Consider the following 13,932-nt stretch of genomic DNA (forward strand, 5'->3'; position numbering starts at 1 on the left):
AGGGAAAACAGATCAAACGAGAAAAAAAAAGAGAGAGAAGGTGGTGGGACATGGGCTCAAAGTGGCAGAGTGAAAGAGCCATACCACGATGCCCAGTGTACCCCACTGCATAACGAGTCAGAGCCCTCAGAGCACACTAGGTGGTATGGGCCTGAAAATTCAAATGAACATGAAACGATGAAAGATCGTCACCTGAAATTCCATTTAATATAGTTTTTACTTCAAATAAAAGTCAATAGCTAAAGGGTCAAAGGGTTCTGGCTGTCTGAGTGCCGTAGCAGGCCATCTCCGTGACTGTGATTCATGAGAGATTAGGGTTCCACAATCCCACATTTAACCAGATTTTCCAGGGCTTGAGGATAACTGTATGTACTGTTTTTACCCTTAAGCCATATATATATGTATTCAGACTTGCCTTCAGCTGAATCCAGATTTATTTATTCTACTCTGTTCTATCACATTCTGTATTGCATTAAAGTCATATGGATATAAATCATACTGTTTATATCCGTATACTGCAAATATGTGATACAGGCTTCTGTTGACTGTCAGTCTACGTTGTGGCTGGGTGCTGGAGCCTTGTATTTCTTGCACAGCTGAGAATGCATGATTCCCTCTTACTTGATGCAGACTGTTTTAAGCCCCCTTTGGCTCACTCTTGACTCTTGCTTCTCTAGGTAAAACACTGGGTCACGGTGCTTTTGGGAAGGTGGTGGAAGCATCTGCTTTTGGCATTGATAAATCTTCAACCTGCAAAACAGTTGCCGTAAAAATGCTTAAAGGTACATATCCCTCTGAGATACTCAGGAGACTCCTCAGGGAATACGTGGGCAATAAGGTTTCCAGTTCTCAGCTCCAAACAAGTGTCATGTTCATTGTGTTCAGAAGGGAGTGGGTTTGCCATATGGGAGCAATTAGTCCTAACAGAATGGATCTTAACGTGTAGGAAATGACAAGCGTGCTCCATGCTGTGCTGCTGATTGAGTCTGGTATCCCTAGAGGAGGAAAACAGCAGCTTACAGGTCTATGAGGTTAGAAGAGAAACAGATTACAGAATATAATTACACTAGATAGTCTGGAATTGGATCTAAGCCTTCGATCATAGCCCTTTCAGATGCACAACAGTGCAAGGGGCTGAGAAAAAGCAGTGCCAGGAGAGTAAATTAGAGACAACTTGCTTGCAATTATAGAAATTAAGGAAAGCTTTTACCATTCAGCAATGAGGAGTGGATGAACTTGGAGGCTATTCTTTCATATTACATTTACATATAAAGCCACTGCAGACAGCTTATGAATAAATGCATCAGCCAGCATATTGGCTTCTTGAGCTTCAGCTTTCTAGCTGCTCATGTAGGATTTTTTCAAAGGGGCAATCAATGCTCATTGGATAGCTTTGCACAGCCCACATTGCTCAGCATTGCTCTGCATGACTGTATTAACTCCTGCAATGCCATGAACTGGGAAATTCTCTTCCATCACAGCATTTGGCTTCTGTTGGTAGCTGCTTCTGATGCTCTGCTACTTCCCATCTCTCTCAAATGCCAAACTCATCAGCTTATCACCACTCTGGACATCCTCAAAACCCAGTCTCCCTTGTCTGCATTACTTACTAGATCTTCAGATCGTCATCTTTCGTTCTCATTTCCTCTGTTCCATGTACATCCCTGATGTATCCTAGAAACTACTGATCTAGCCACACTCCATCCAAAACTTACTGCCCTAGATAGCTCTGGGCTTTCATTCACTTCCATGCTGTGCTTCCCAGCTGATCTCATGTCAGCTTCACCCTGCCCACACATATTCAGCCAAAACTGACAGTTTTTCCATCTAATTTTACCTTTTTCCCCCTTTGAGGGGTCAGCCAGCTCTAACCCGGTGTTCCCAAACTAACATGCCCATAATTCATCATATTCCTGAATAAACCAGATTCCCTAGCTTAAATCAATCCATTGTAGTGTATCTGTCATTTCCTTGAAGCTGACTGGTATCTGTTCTGGTTTGAAGGTTACGTGTTAATGTGCTAAATTATTTGAAGCATTTCAGGCGCTGCTTTGTTTAGCTGTTACCAGGTGTGTGTTCTGGCTCACGCTAGTGTAAATCAGGAGAGGTGTCACCCACACACACATCTGTGACACCAGTGACTGAAGAAACCTTGGGCTTGGAGTAACTCCTTTATGACACACAGTTTGGTGAAAACTTGCTTATGGGAATCCTACCAACAGATACCAACAGTTACATTTATTACAAAAAAAAACTCAATCTGTTATGTAACTGTTTTTTCATTTCTAAATCTCACGTGATTTTGCTAAAGCAAAAAACAGAGGAAACAGGATGCAGCCCCTTTTTCTTACAATAAATTTTGACATGACAGTTTTGGAAGGAAGGCAGAGGAAACAGGTCAACATCTAAAGACCACTCAGGATTGAGATTGTCTTCCTTAACTTTGGCAGCCAAAGAGAATGGAAGTGCAGGATAGCTGGCTAACCAGTGCTCGTGAAGTCTGGAGATCATGGTTTGTACACAGAGTCCCCTCAGCTTGGTTTGAATATGTATTTCTTGGGCCGATGAGATCTCACAGGACAGAGATTTAGTAATGCTGTATGTTCTCCAGTACCTTTTGGAACTCATCTTGCAGATGTAGGGGGTTTCTTCAACATCTGCATTGGAGTGATGTTCAGTACTGCATAGAAATATATTCAAAGGTATTGTAAAGAAGTACTGCTAAGCTGCACATCACTGCTACCAAAAGAGAACACATTATTCTGCGTGTTATTGTTACTTAGAATGATTGTTCCTTTACTAAGCTTGCAAATTTCAGCTTCTGCAAAGGTTCTGTGGGATCTTATTTAGGTAGGTTCTCCTACAGGACAGTAACCTCTGTAACCCATCCTAGAGAAAGGAGGGGTCACTCAAAAGATAGTGTTATTCCACTTCATAAAGGTCACCAGGAAACAATGAAGCAGCTGAATTATTATCTATCTGAGAGTCTGAAAGGCAAAGATACTGCAAATAACCTGGGTGGCTTTTGTTTCCAAGTATAAACAGGATCTTGCCACGTCCTGTTGAAAATATCCTGTTGTGTAAAGATGATTTTTTCCTGTTTATCTTAAGCAGAATGTGCAACTACTAATGAATGCAAGGCTTTAATGTCTGAACTGAAGATCCTCATCCACATAGGACACCATCTGAATGTAGTCAACCTGCTGGGAGCCTGCACCAAAGCTGGAGGTAAGAAGTGCTCACTAAATATGAAGCAAAGAAGAAACCCTTCTCAGATACAATGGCATCTCAATGTATCTGTGGTGCAGTGCCCAAGTCTCATGCACACACTGTTAATGAAACCACAAGGAGTGCTTGTGCTGCTGCAGATATGGCTGCATCATGTGAATGGCTTCTGAAACTTTTCCCCAGCCAGAAGTGTCACTTCTCCATCTTTTTTTTCCTATCTTCTTTGTAAGTTCATTTACATAAGAGAATATGAGCTGCAGAGAGATGGGATCCTTCATTGCAGTTCAGTGCCTTAGTCTTCCACATGGGTACCATTCATCATTTCAGAGGTGCTTCTCCCCTTCTTCTCTCTCTTCTTTCCCACCTTGTCTAAAATGTACTGGAGGCACCAGGCTAAGAAGTACTGGAGGCTTCCTCTTCCCAAGCAGTTCACTCCTGCTAGGCAAAGGCAGGCATTTTGCATAGTATGTAGGAAGCCTTAGGCAGTCCTAAGCTGAATGGAGTAGCAGCATGGACTTCCAAGGGGCTGAGATGACATGACATGACAGTACACCATGCAAAAATCTATTGGGAAATGAAGACTTAAACAAAAGATTCCATAAATCTTAGACCTTTGTCACTAAAGCATCCCTGGCTGTGCTTGTGCATTGAGAAGGTTACAGCTCTGGTCAATAGGATCTGTCAAGGATCCAGCACACTTTCATTGCCTCCACTGGCATCAGCTCCACCCAAAACAAGCAATTGCAAAGACAGAGGGTTCTGTGATTCTGTGATAAACAATCATAATAATGTAGGGGAGTGCATGTTCTTCTTTCTAATTCTGAATTTTACTTTGCCTGTAAATAAGAAATAAATACAGATAGTCATCATTGAATGGAGAAAAGAATCAGTGCTATATTTCCTTCTTTCTGTATCTCCGTTGATTATGTGCTTCTGGAGTGTCACTGCTCTGTTTCCTAAATTCCTCACCTATTTAACAGGAATGATAGCATTTACCTATTTTGAAGAGGATTTGTGAGGATAAGGTAACGTTAAGTGCTATGCAGTGCTTCAGAACTCATTTGACTTCCACTGTTTTTTTAGGTCCTTTAATGGTCATAGTAGAATATTGCAAATATGGAAATCTGTCCAATTATCTACGAGGAAAGCGAGGAGATTTCATTGCATACAAGGTAAAGGAACGACAGTCGTAAGCCAAAGAACTAACAACTCCTGACCTTAAGTTCAGTTTTTTCTGCATTAAAGCAGGGGGTTGGTATTTATATAGGCTGCTTTCACACCACACTTCAATTCATATGAGCAAGAAAAGGACACGGTCTTCCTTATAGGACCTCACTCCCATCCTCTTCTTCTCTTAGTCTCATCTAGCCTGCTTCTACCTAACTTTCATGGTGCAGTATTGGTAAATGAGAGTAAAGTGGGGAGACCTGTATTAATAAATAGGAAGCTGGGGAACATCGTTTTCAAATATGGTTTAATTGCATCCCCAGGGGACCTTTTCTCATCTCCCTCTGCCATTCCATTGCATAACTTTCAGTACCTCAGTTTTATACCATTTCTAGTCCCAGGAGAACTCTGGCCAAGCAGAGAAAAGCCTGGATGAGTCCAGCAGTGATTTGACAGAGCTGATCAAGAGACGCCTTGAGAGTGTAGCCAGCACTGGGAGCTCTGCCAGCTCAGGATTTATTGAAGATAAGAGTTACAGTGACTCTGAAGAGGATGAAGAAGGTAAAAGAAACCCACCTAATCCCACATCTTTCATTGCGAAGATTTCTGTTAGTTATCTTTCCATTGCCTGGTCAGAGCCATACACACTGTCGCACGCTTTACAAGCCCTTACACTGCATGGTGTGCTTCAGGAACCACAGATTCTTTCTCCTGCCTGTGCCTCACTCCAACTTTCTCACAAAAAGAAATCTGCAATAGCATATGCATACGAAAGCTGCTCCTGTTGTGTAGGAGTAACAGCAGCATTTTACCACAAGATTTGTTAGGCCCAATCTGTCCTCTGTCTCTTCACACACTATAAATAGTTCCCCTCTCTTTTATCCCCAGATATTGTTTTCCCCATAGCTAAATGATGTGAATAATGTTGGATTAAACTCTTTTAGCCATCTGGTCTGGCTCTAGGTCAGTGATTCCCAAGCCAGAACTGTGACTCTGGTGAAGTCATAGTATTTTAGACAACTTGTGAGCCTAACAAGCCTCAGATGCAGGACGGGGATCATCAGTGTGGCAGCAACACCAGCATCCACAAGCTCTAGGACTGCTGCTATAGTGTTCTGCTCTGTCTGTGATCTCTCCTAGATGCTGAAGATCTGTACAAGCGGCCACTGACTTTGGAGGATCTGATTTGTTACAGCTTCCAGGTTGCAAAAGGGATGGAATTTCTTGCCTCCAGAAAAGTGAGTTCATTAAAACATTGTGGGTATCTGACATGAAGAAACCCAAATAGCTGTTGAGCCTGTGTAATCTGTTCTTTGATTTTGTAGTAAAGTGTTGGAGATCACCTTAGCTCTAGTGGTTAAGCTGTCAGTAGCACTGAAGGAGCTGTGAAGGAGCATCTGTCGTGCTCTGGGCTGGGAAGGTGTGACTACACACTGTATGAACAAAATGACTCCACACAAAGTATGAACAAAATCGAGAGCTTGGACTTAGCACAAAGCTACATGGCGGCAGTTGCCTATGTGAAATGACCCTGTTCTCACACATACCCATGGGACTGCATTTGCAAATGTAGCTCCTGCTGCTTTTTGATCTCTCCCAAATTTGCCAAATAATAATTAACTGGAAAATAGTGTTCCCTTCGTCTCATCATTACCATGAACACTATTTCATATGGAAAAAAAAAATCTGAAGATGAACTGCAATACTTAGTTTGTTCCCCAAGTTATTTTCTCCCTCTCTTTAACCTTCTCACAACAAAAGCACCTTTATCTGTCCATCTCCAAAGGAGGTCTCATGCTTTCATCTCTAGCTGCGACCCGCTGTCCAGGCAAACTCCTGATGTTGCCTCTCTTTGTTCCCTCGCAGTGCATCCATAGAGACCTGGCAGCCAGAAACATCCTTCTATCTGAGAACAATGTGGTGAAGATCTGTGACTTTGGGCTAGCCAGGGACATTTACAAAGACCCTGACTATGTACGGAAAGGAGATGTAAGTGGCAAAAAACCTAAAATGCTCATCTCAGACGTTTATTCTTCTAGGACTCGAGCAGATTGTTAACAACACTTCTGGCAATGTGTTATGTCTTCTGCATTCTTAGGCAAGACTGCCACTCAAATGGATGGCTCCAGAAGCAATTTTTGATAAGATTTACACAACACAGAGTGATGTGTGGTCTTTTGGAGTTCTGCTATGGGAAATATTTTCTCTAGGTAAGGATATTTTTTTTTCCTAACTGATCGGTCTGTGGTTACTATGAGAAACTTTTGACAAAAGATAATAATGTGATGTCATGTTTCTATTTCAGTCAGTACAATTGTACAGTGCCTATCAGGTGTAAAATAAAGTCAACACGAACTCCATCTGGCAAAGTACATGAAAGCAGTGAATACGGCAAATGGGGAAAGGAACCAAACAAAATCTAAAACCCTGGACTTGACATTTGTAGTAACTGTAACCAACAGAGCACAGAGATAACACAAGCCTCAGATACTCAGGAGTGAAATATTTCTTTGAGAGCAATCAATAAGTTTCCCCATCAAACCATGTTTTCCCTCAAGCTCTCTGTTTCAGGAAACCATGCTGCCCAGAGGTTGCAGAGGGTTGCACCACTGCTGACAACAGTGGTCTGATGTTGCTTGTAGCAGACCAGGAAACACTGAGGAGTTTGCCCATATCACATTTTATCTCAGTCCATTATCTTCCCCACAAAAACTAAGTTAGATTTTAAACAAGAAAAATGTACTGGCAACAGATGCCATCAGGTTGACATGAGAGCTGGTGCTAGGCTCTGCTTAAATCATTTTGGCAGCAAACAGGTAGAATGCATACGCTTCTGGCCATATCATTTGCAAGCCACAAAGTTTTTGAAGGGATGGTAATACTGTCCTTTACATAAATTTAATCTCCTGATGCTGTTAGAAATCTCAGCTTCACTGAGCCCTGGTTACTGTCCAGTAGATAAAGCCCTGAAATGTAGACAAGTGGTCTTAAAGGGAGTTGGATTTTGCTGCTCACAGATTCTCTTTACAGAGCAGCAAGTCTTGTTTTCCTGAGGGAATTTAGGAATGTCAGCTCTGGCTTCTTAATCAGCATTTGCAGACAAAAGAAAACAAGCAGAATTGTCAACTTAAGCTTCTGAATTTGAAAGCAAACTCTGTAATTTCCTACTATCTTTGGTCCATGGATCAGATGCAATTAATGATTGGGCTCAAGATGCCAAGTCCAGATCTGGATGCAAAGTCAAGAGGTGTTTCTAAGTCAAACTTTATTCAGGGTTGTTTGCAGAGAACACAACCTGATTTCAGTAAAAATCTTTGATTTGGACTTTTCTCTATTTTATATCAGCATGCAAAAGAAAGTTCACCCTCAGATGGTTAAAACAAGTGGCAGGTGTTGCTTTCCCCCAGCCTAGCTCTATTTATTTACAGGTTTGCTACTTTGGTGTAACACTTCCAGTGCTCTGTAACAGGATCGTGCTGTGTGTGTTTTGAAACACCACAGAAAGATGAGACTCCAGAAGTGCTGGCAATGCCCCAGTTTTAACAGAGGGTTGCAGGAGATGCATCAGCATCAGCACACAGAGACATGCACAGGGGGGGTGGTCTCTCTATTGTGCATCTCCAAGAAACCAAATGGGCTGCACACTCATGAATGGTAAAGATGTCAACTTTGGGTCATTTGGCCTTTAATTTCAAAGACTAATAGCAATTAAAATTTTTTCACTGAAATTCATTTAACTACTTGGAAAAAAAAAAAAGAAAAGAAAGAAAGAAAGAAAGAAAGAAAGAAAGAAAGAAAGAAAGAAAGAAAGAAAGAAAGAAAGAAAGAAAGAAAGAAAGAAAGAAAGAAAGAAAGTTAAAGAAAGAATAGAAGAAGAAAGAAAGAAAGAAAAGAAAGAAAGAAGAAAGAAAGAAAGAAAGAAAGAAAGAAAGAGAAAGAAAGAAAAAGAAAGAAAGAAAGAAAGAAAGAAAGAAAGAAAGAAAGAAAGAAAGAAAGAAAGAAAGAAAGAAAGAAAGAAAGAAAGAAAGAAAAAGCACATATATCTGCTTTCTTTTCGTCTTAGATAGCCTTTTTTCTTAACAAAGGTGCTTACTGGGGACAACAGACTGTGCTGTTCTGAATTTAGGGAAATCTACCAGCTTACTCCAAGGGCTGCCATTTGTAGAGCTGCTGTCCTCACTGTGACGTAGATCCAAACTGCTTTCCTCAGTCCATGGCACAGACTCAAAACCAAGACATTTTCTCTTAAGAGGGTTTTCATTCAGATCATCCAAGCATGCCTGTGGTTTGGCACCACTCACATCTGCAGCTCACACGATAAATATTTAATTAAGGATTTGTGTCACTGATTGAACTCTCTTATATAAGTTTTACAGATATTTGAGAGCCAGGGAAAGGAAAGTTATTTGTCATTGCTACAGGGCATGCTTTAGCTCCCACTTACATCTGCTGCTTTTTACAGGGTCCCACAGACTTAGCAGCCTCGGAAAAAAAAACAGCTTCTGACTAGCAAAATGTAGAGTTGGTTTGGATGTGGGTCCCTCCAGGGTCAGCATCTGAATGAAGCATGATAGGCTTCCTCTTGCCAGGTTGGCAGACTGGGTCTGTTTTGGTGGCATACGGGGAAATCAGAACTGGAAAGACTGTTCATTTTAATCTGGGGCTGGGTTTGCATTGAGCTCTGCATTATGTAAATGGAGCCAGCGCACCTCATGTCAGGTAGTGCCAGCAATTCCTAATAGATCCTGAAGGCATTTACAGAATGGCAATGTCCCTTGGAATTTAAATATGCACTGTTCAAAAGGTAATCAGATGTAATTATGTAAACAAGTAGTGCCTGGTTGTATAACATCAGCATCTTATTATCCTACTAAAATAAAACCATGATCAAAAGAGTACTACTATATCAAATGCATGCCACTTCTTTGAGCATTTTGAAACAGATTTCCCCTAAGGAAAATGTAATGTTTATACCTTATACCATATGCTTCAGCCTACATTTCTCTTAAGCTGTCTCAGCATCCCAAGTCCAAGCTATGAGGTAGTCTATATGAAGTACAGTGGTGAGTGGAGGTGGGAAAGATTTCCCTACTTTTGAGATCTGAACTGCCTTCAGCTAGTAGGAGGCCAGCAGCAGTCAAAATATAAAATAACAAAACACTTTGCAATCATAATTCAAGGCAGTTCACTCTTGCCTTCCCTGTACTTGATCTCACCAACATATTGCAGTTGCTTTGAACAGTGATGTAATCACAGAATCACAGAATCACAGAATTGTAGGGGTTGGAAGGGACCTCTAGAGATCATCGAGTCCAACCCCCCTGCCAAAGCAGGCTCCCTGCACCATGTCACACAGGTAGGCGTCCAGGCGGGTCTTAAATATCTCCAGAGAAGGAGACTCCACCACCTCCCTGGGCAGCCTGTTCCAGTGCTCCGTCACCCTCACTGTAAAGAAGTTCTTCCGTACATTCATACGGAACTTCCTATGCTGTAGTTTCATCCCATTACCCCTAGTCCTATCCCCACGCACTACTGAAAAGAGACCAGACTCACCACTATGGCTCCCACATCTCAGGTATTTATAAACCTGGATCAAGTCCCCTCTCAGCCTTCTTTTCTCAAGGCTAAACGACCCAGATCGTGAATAGGTAATAATCGTGAATAGGTAACTCAAATTGACCTACTTGACTTGATTTTCTGAAGGAACTGGGGCTGTTTAGTCTGAGGAAGAGGAGGCTGAGGGGAGACCTTATTGCTCTCTTTCAGTACCTGAAAGTTGATTGCAGTGAGAGCGGGGTTGGTCTCTTCTCACTGGTGACAGGTGACAGGACAAGGGGAAATGGCCTTAAGTTGTGCCAGGGAAAGTTTAGGTTGGATATCAGGAAAAACTTATTTATAGAAAGGGTTGTTAAGCACTTAGAGTAGCCTCCCCAGGGAGATGGTTGAGTCGCCATCCCTGAATGAGTAAAAAATTGATTTGGATGTGATGCTCATGGACATGGTGGGCTGCTAGAGTTAGGGTAGCATGGTTAGGTTGTGGTTGGACTTGATGATCTTTTGGGACTTCTCCAACCTGAGCTATTCTATGATTCTTTGACAGATCAAATGGAATTCTCCATCTTTCCCCAATCAGTTCCACTGCCTTGTCTTCAAGGTCTCAGTCCCAGTCAACCTATACAGATACAAAGACAAGCTATTGATAAGTCAGGAGATGTACAAGTGTCAGTTTAGTAGCATGGACAACAGTCAGTGCTTCCAGACCCTATACCCTATACCTATCCATGCCTTTTGCTTAGTTTAACTCTGGATAAACAGTGCTGTAGTGCCTATCTGTTCACTTAATCAGAAAGATCATGAGAGCTGATGGAAGCATGTTTAGAGATCTCTGGCCAATGTGTTATGCTATGTAAGCTGAATGTTACATAAGCAAGTTATTATGATCATAATGACAGAACAAAGACAAAATTAGGAAGGAAATTCAAGATGCAAAGCAGAAATGATACTCCTGACTATTCCTAATATACATAGCTCCAGGGAACACTCTCAACACTGTGATCTGATACTTGCACATCAAGGAATGTACTGTGGCTAAGCACCTCCGAACTTGGAATGCCATCAGAGCCTATTTGCTGTGTTGAGCTGCCCTCTTATGGAGTTCCCTGGACTTCTACCCCTGCATAGTGTTGCAGATTGAGATTCACAGAATAGAATAATTCTAGGAGCAGTCACATTTTGGCACCCTCTTCTCTGCTTTCCTCCAAAAGATTTCTGCTGTGCTTGTGGCACCTCCAAAGGCAAAGCACTCAGTGATGTTTCCAAACTTGGGGGGAAAATACAGGAAATAAATACACAGGAATGCTGTAGACAGTAAATCATACACAGTTTCCTCGAGGGCTGGATGCAGATCCAGATTCCATTCAATCCTCTTTGTTAAGACTTGATTAAATTTTCTTCCAAATTCACCATCCAGCCTGTAGGATGCCAAGATGTGAAAGACAGGAGCTGGATGACATGAAAAGCTTTTGCTGAGAAGGAAGGGAAGAAACTTTACAGATCTTTCAAGTTTATCTCCAATAGGTTAAGTAATTTTTCAGACTTTAGTACAGACATCTCTTGAATTCTACCTATGAGGTTCAGATTACTCAGATGCCAGAGTACTTCCATGAATTATATGTTTGCTCCTCCTATTTATGGTACATTGTAAAGTACAGATGTCATAAAATGATGATCATAAGTTGTGGTAAGCCTTTTTTCTCTAATTAGTTGCAGAGGACAGTACATTCAATTAATACTCTGAATTTATTACTAATTTATTACTCTGAATATAAATGAAATCAGTCTCCCTGGAAAACAGTACATAACCAACTGTATGAACTAGAAATCCCTTGCCAAGAGGTCATCTGAAATCTCAAACTAAGAACATTTATTTCTCTTCTGCCATGTTTTACCTTGGAGTGGTCCTTCCTACATTACAAATTCAGAGTAGACAGTGTGACTGAAACATCTAAAAAGAAAGAGTGAGTCTGTATTGTTTTGCCAACTGAAACATTTAGACAGTGGTTGCAGCCATTTCTTTGCTCCAGCCTCTTTTAATACAAGACTCCAGATGATCTCGGTTTCTCAGCAGATGTCTCCAACTTGTGTTTCATTCTCTGAACACCCTTCTTACTTTTCCCATCAGGTGCCTCCCCGTACCCTGGAGTGCAGATAGATGAGGACTTCTGCCGACGGCTCAAGGAAGGAACCCGGATGAGATCACCAGAATATTCTACTCCAGAAGTGTAAGAGCTCCTGGTTTTGTACTGAGAGATGCTGCATGTCATTCAAGTGTCACAAAAGGGATTATAAGAAGTCTGGAGGAGGAAGGAGACCTCATTGGGTGATGGCAGTATTTTGCATTTTATTTTCAGTAAACACTGTAGTTGTGCATACACTGGATCACCTGATAACACAGATGAATTCTAGTGAAAAACCTAGTCAACTCAGCCTCTGCCAACAAGAAGATGAACAGATCTCCCTAACTTTGTTATAGTTCATGAATGTAAACTCAGGAATCTGTTGTATGCTGGCATCCATAGCTATGACTTTTTTCAGCAACATCACTAGAACCTATCAGTCCAATCAGTCTAAAGCTAGGCAAGAATAAAGAACCTACAGGCTCTTTTAAAATGAGATATAGGTTAAAAAATGTTCCACGTGAAACTAGAGTGAAATTTCAGCACATGGAAATTTGAACACATCTTAATCTCAAACTACCCGAATGAGGACCAAAACAAGCAGTAGCAGAAAAAAAAACAGTTTGGATGCAAAGATCGTGTCATTCTATTTTTTTAATACCTGTGGTTTTTATTTAGCTACCAGACAATGCTGGACTGCTGGCATGGAGTGCCTACAGAGAGGCCAACCTTCACTGAGCTTGTAGAGCGCTTAGGAGACCTTCTTCAGGCCAATGTACAGCAGGTACAGCAACACAAATACTTCTTCAGTGAACATGGACCTATATAAATGTGTGTGTGTGTGTGTGTATGTACATGCCTGTACACAAGTAAAGACTGTGATAAGCAGCAATATTCGGTTTGATTTCATAACAAGGGTTACAATGAAAATGGCTGCAGAAGTGAGCAAAGAAAATGTTTGTTATTCAAAAGGGGTTATATTTCAAAACTAGAAGTTTATCCATATCTAATAAGTGAAACTTACAGTACAGTAATTTAAATATCGGCTCATTTGCCCCTTAGAGGAACAATATTGCTTTACCTCACAAACAATTTTAATTAGATTTCAGTGTAGTAAACTGCTAGTTGGGATGAACTGTCTCAGTTTCTGAGCTGATGTTCATCAGTGCTCTTAGGAGCTTTAAAAGGATGCAGTGTGAATCTCAGAAAGTCAATAACGTAATAATTAATTTCATAATAGTTAACTGCTTTCCTTCCTCAGTAAAAACAGTCTGATCCATTATGCAACTGTCAATTTACAACTCTCCTCCAGCTCCCTCCTATTTGTAAATAAATTTAGCAAAGGCAATTTGAAGAGGGCCCAGTTTGCAATATGAAGAACTTGTGAGCTTTGTGCTGAAAGGGAAGTAAATTAAGGAGATATAAAAATCATGATAAGGGAACAGGGTACTAAATTGGTTCAAAAACAAAAGGAATTTTGGACAAACGGTTTTAGGGCCTGGCAATTTCTGATGATTTCTGCAGTGGTGTAAATGACAATGCAGAGCTTATTAATATGTGAACTGAATTCCGTTAAACCTGTGGCACCAATTTCTTGTAAGGATGAGAAATAAAATCCCTTGAGGCTTTTCTAAGGACTGGCTCTTCTTAAGCTGCAACTCCTTAAGCTGATAATAAGCAAAGTCTCCACGTAGGCAATATTATTTAACCAATTCCAAACTCTGTTAAAATTCTATCAGCCATGAGGACTTTGTGACTTCCTGCTGCTTCCTCCCTCCTCTAAAATTCATGGCTTAACTTTGGATTTTAGTGTCCCTAACATCAACCCCTTGAAATTCCCAGCACAATGACAATGCAAGGT

At 41.1% G+C, this 13,932-nt stretch overlaps 1 protein-coding gene and 1 long non-coding RNA gene across 7 annotated transcripts in view; one reads left to right on the top strand and one right to left on the bottom strand.

The window, feature by feature from the left end:
* Positions 1–13,932, bottom strand: part of LOC107312793 — a 220,231-nt gene that overhangs the window by 131,707 nt on the left and 74,592 nt on the right. The gene's annotated exons all lie outside the window — the stretch shown is intronic.
* LOC107312792 (vascular endothelial growth factor receptor kdr-like) overlaps positions 1–13,932 on the top strand; it is a 114,469-nt gene that overhangs the window by 86,057 nt on the left and 14,480 nt on the right. For 2 of the 3 annotated variants that reach the window (XM_015860500.2, XM_032444344.1), the window contains exons 18-26: positions 678–782; positions 3,112–3,228; positions 4,312–4,400; positions 4,791–4,956; positions 5,536–5,633; positions 6,262–6,384; positions 6,494–6,605; positions 12,077–12,176; positions 12,750–12,855. In XM_015860500.2, the coding sequence (XP_015715986.1) occupies positions 678–782; positions 3,112–3,228; positions 4,312–4,400; positions 4,791–4,956; positions 5,536–5,633; positions 6,262–6,384; positions 6,494–6,605; positions 12,077–12,176; positions 12,750–12,855 (1,016 nt within the window). The remainder of the gene's footprint in view (positions 1–677; positions 783–3,111; positions 3,229–4,311; positions 4,401–4,790; positions 4,957–5,535; positions 5,634–6,261; positions 6,385–6,493; positions 6,606–12,076; positions 12,177–12,749; positions 12,856–13,932) is intronic. The other variant, XM_032444343.1, reaches the window with a different exon arrangement.

The sequence above is a fragment of the Coturnix japonica genome, chromosome 4, assembly GCF_001577835.2.
Source record: "Coturnix japonica isolate 7356 chromosome 4, Coturnix japonica 2.1, whole genome shotgun sequence".
In the NCBI taxonomy this organism is placed as follows: Eukaryota; Metazoa; Chordata; class Aves; order Galliformes; family Phasianidae; genus Coturnix; species Coturnix japonica.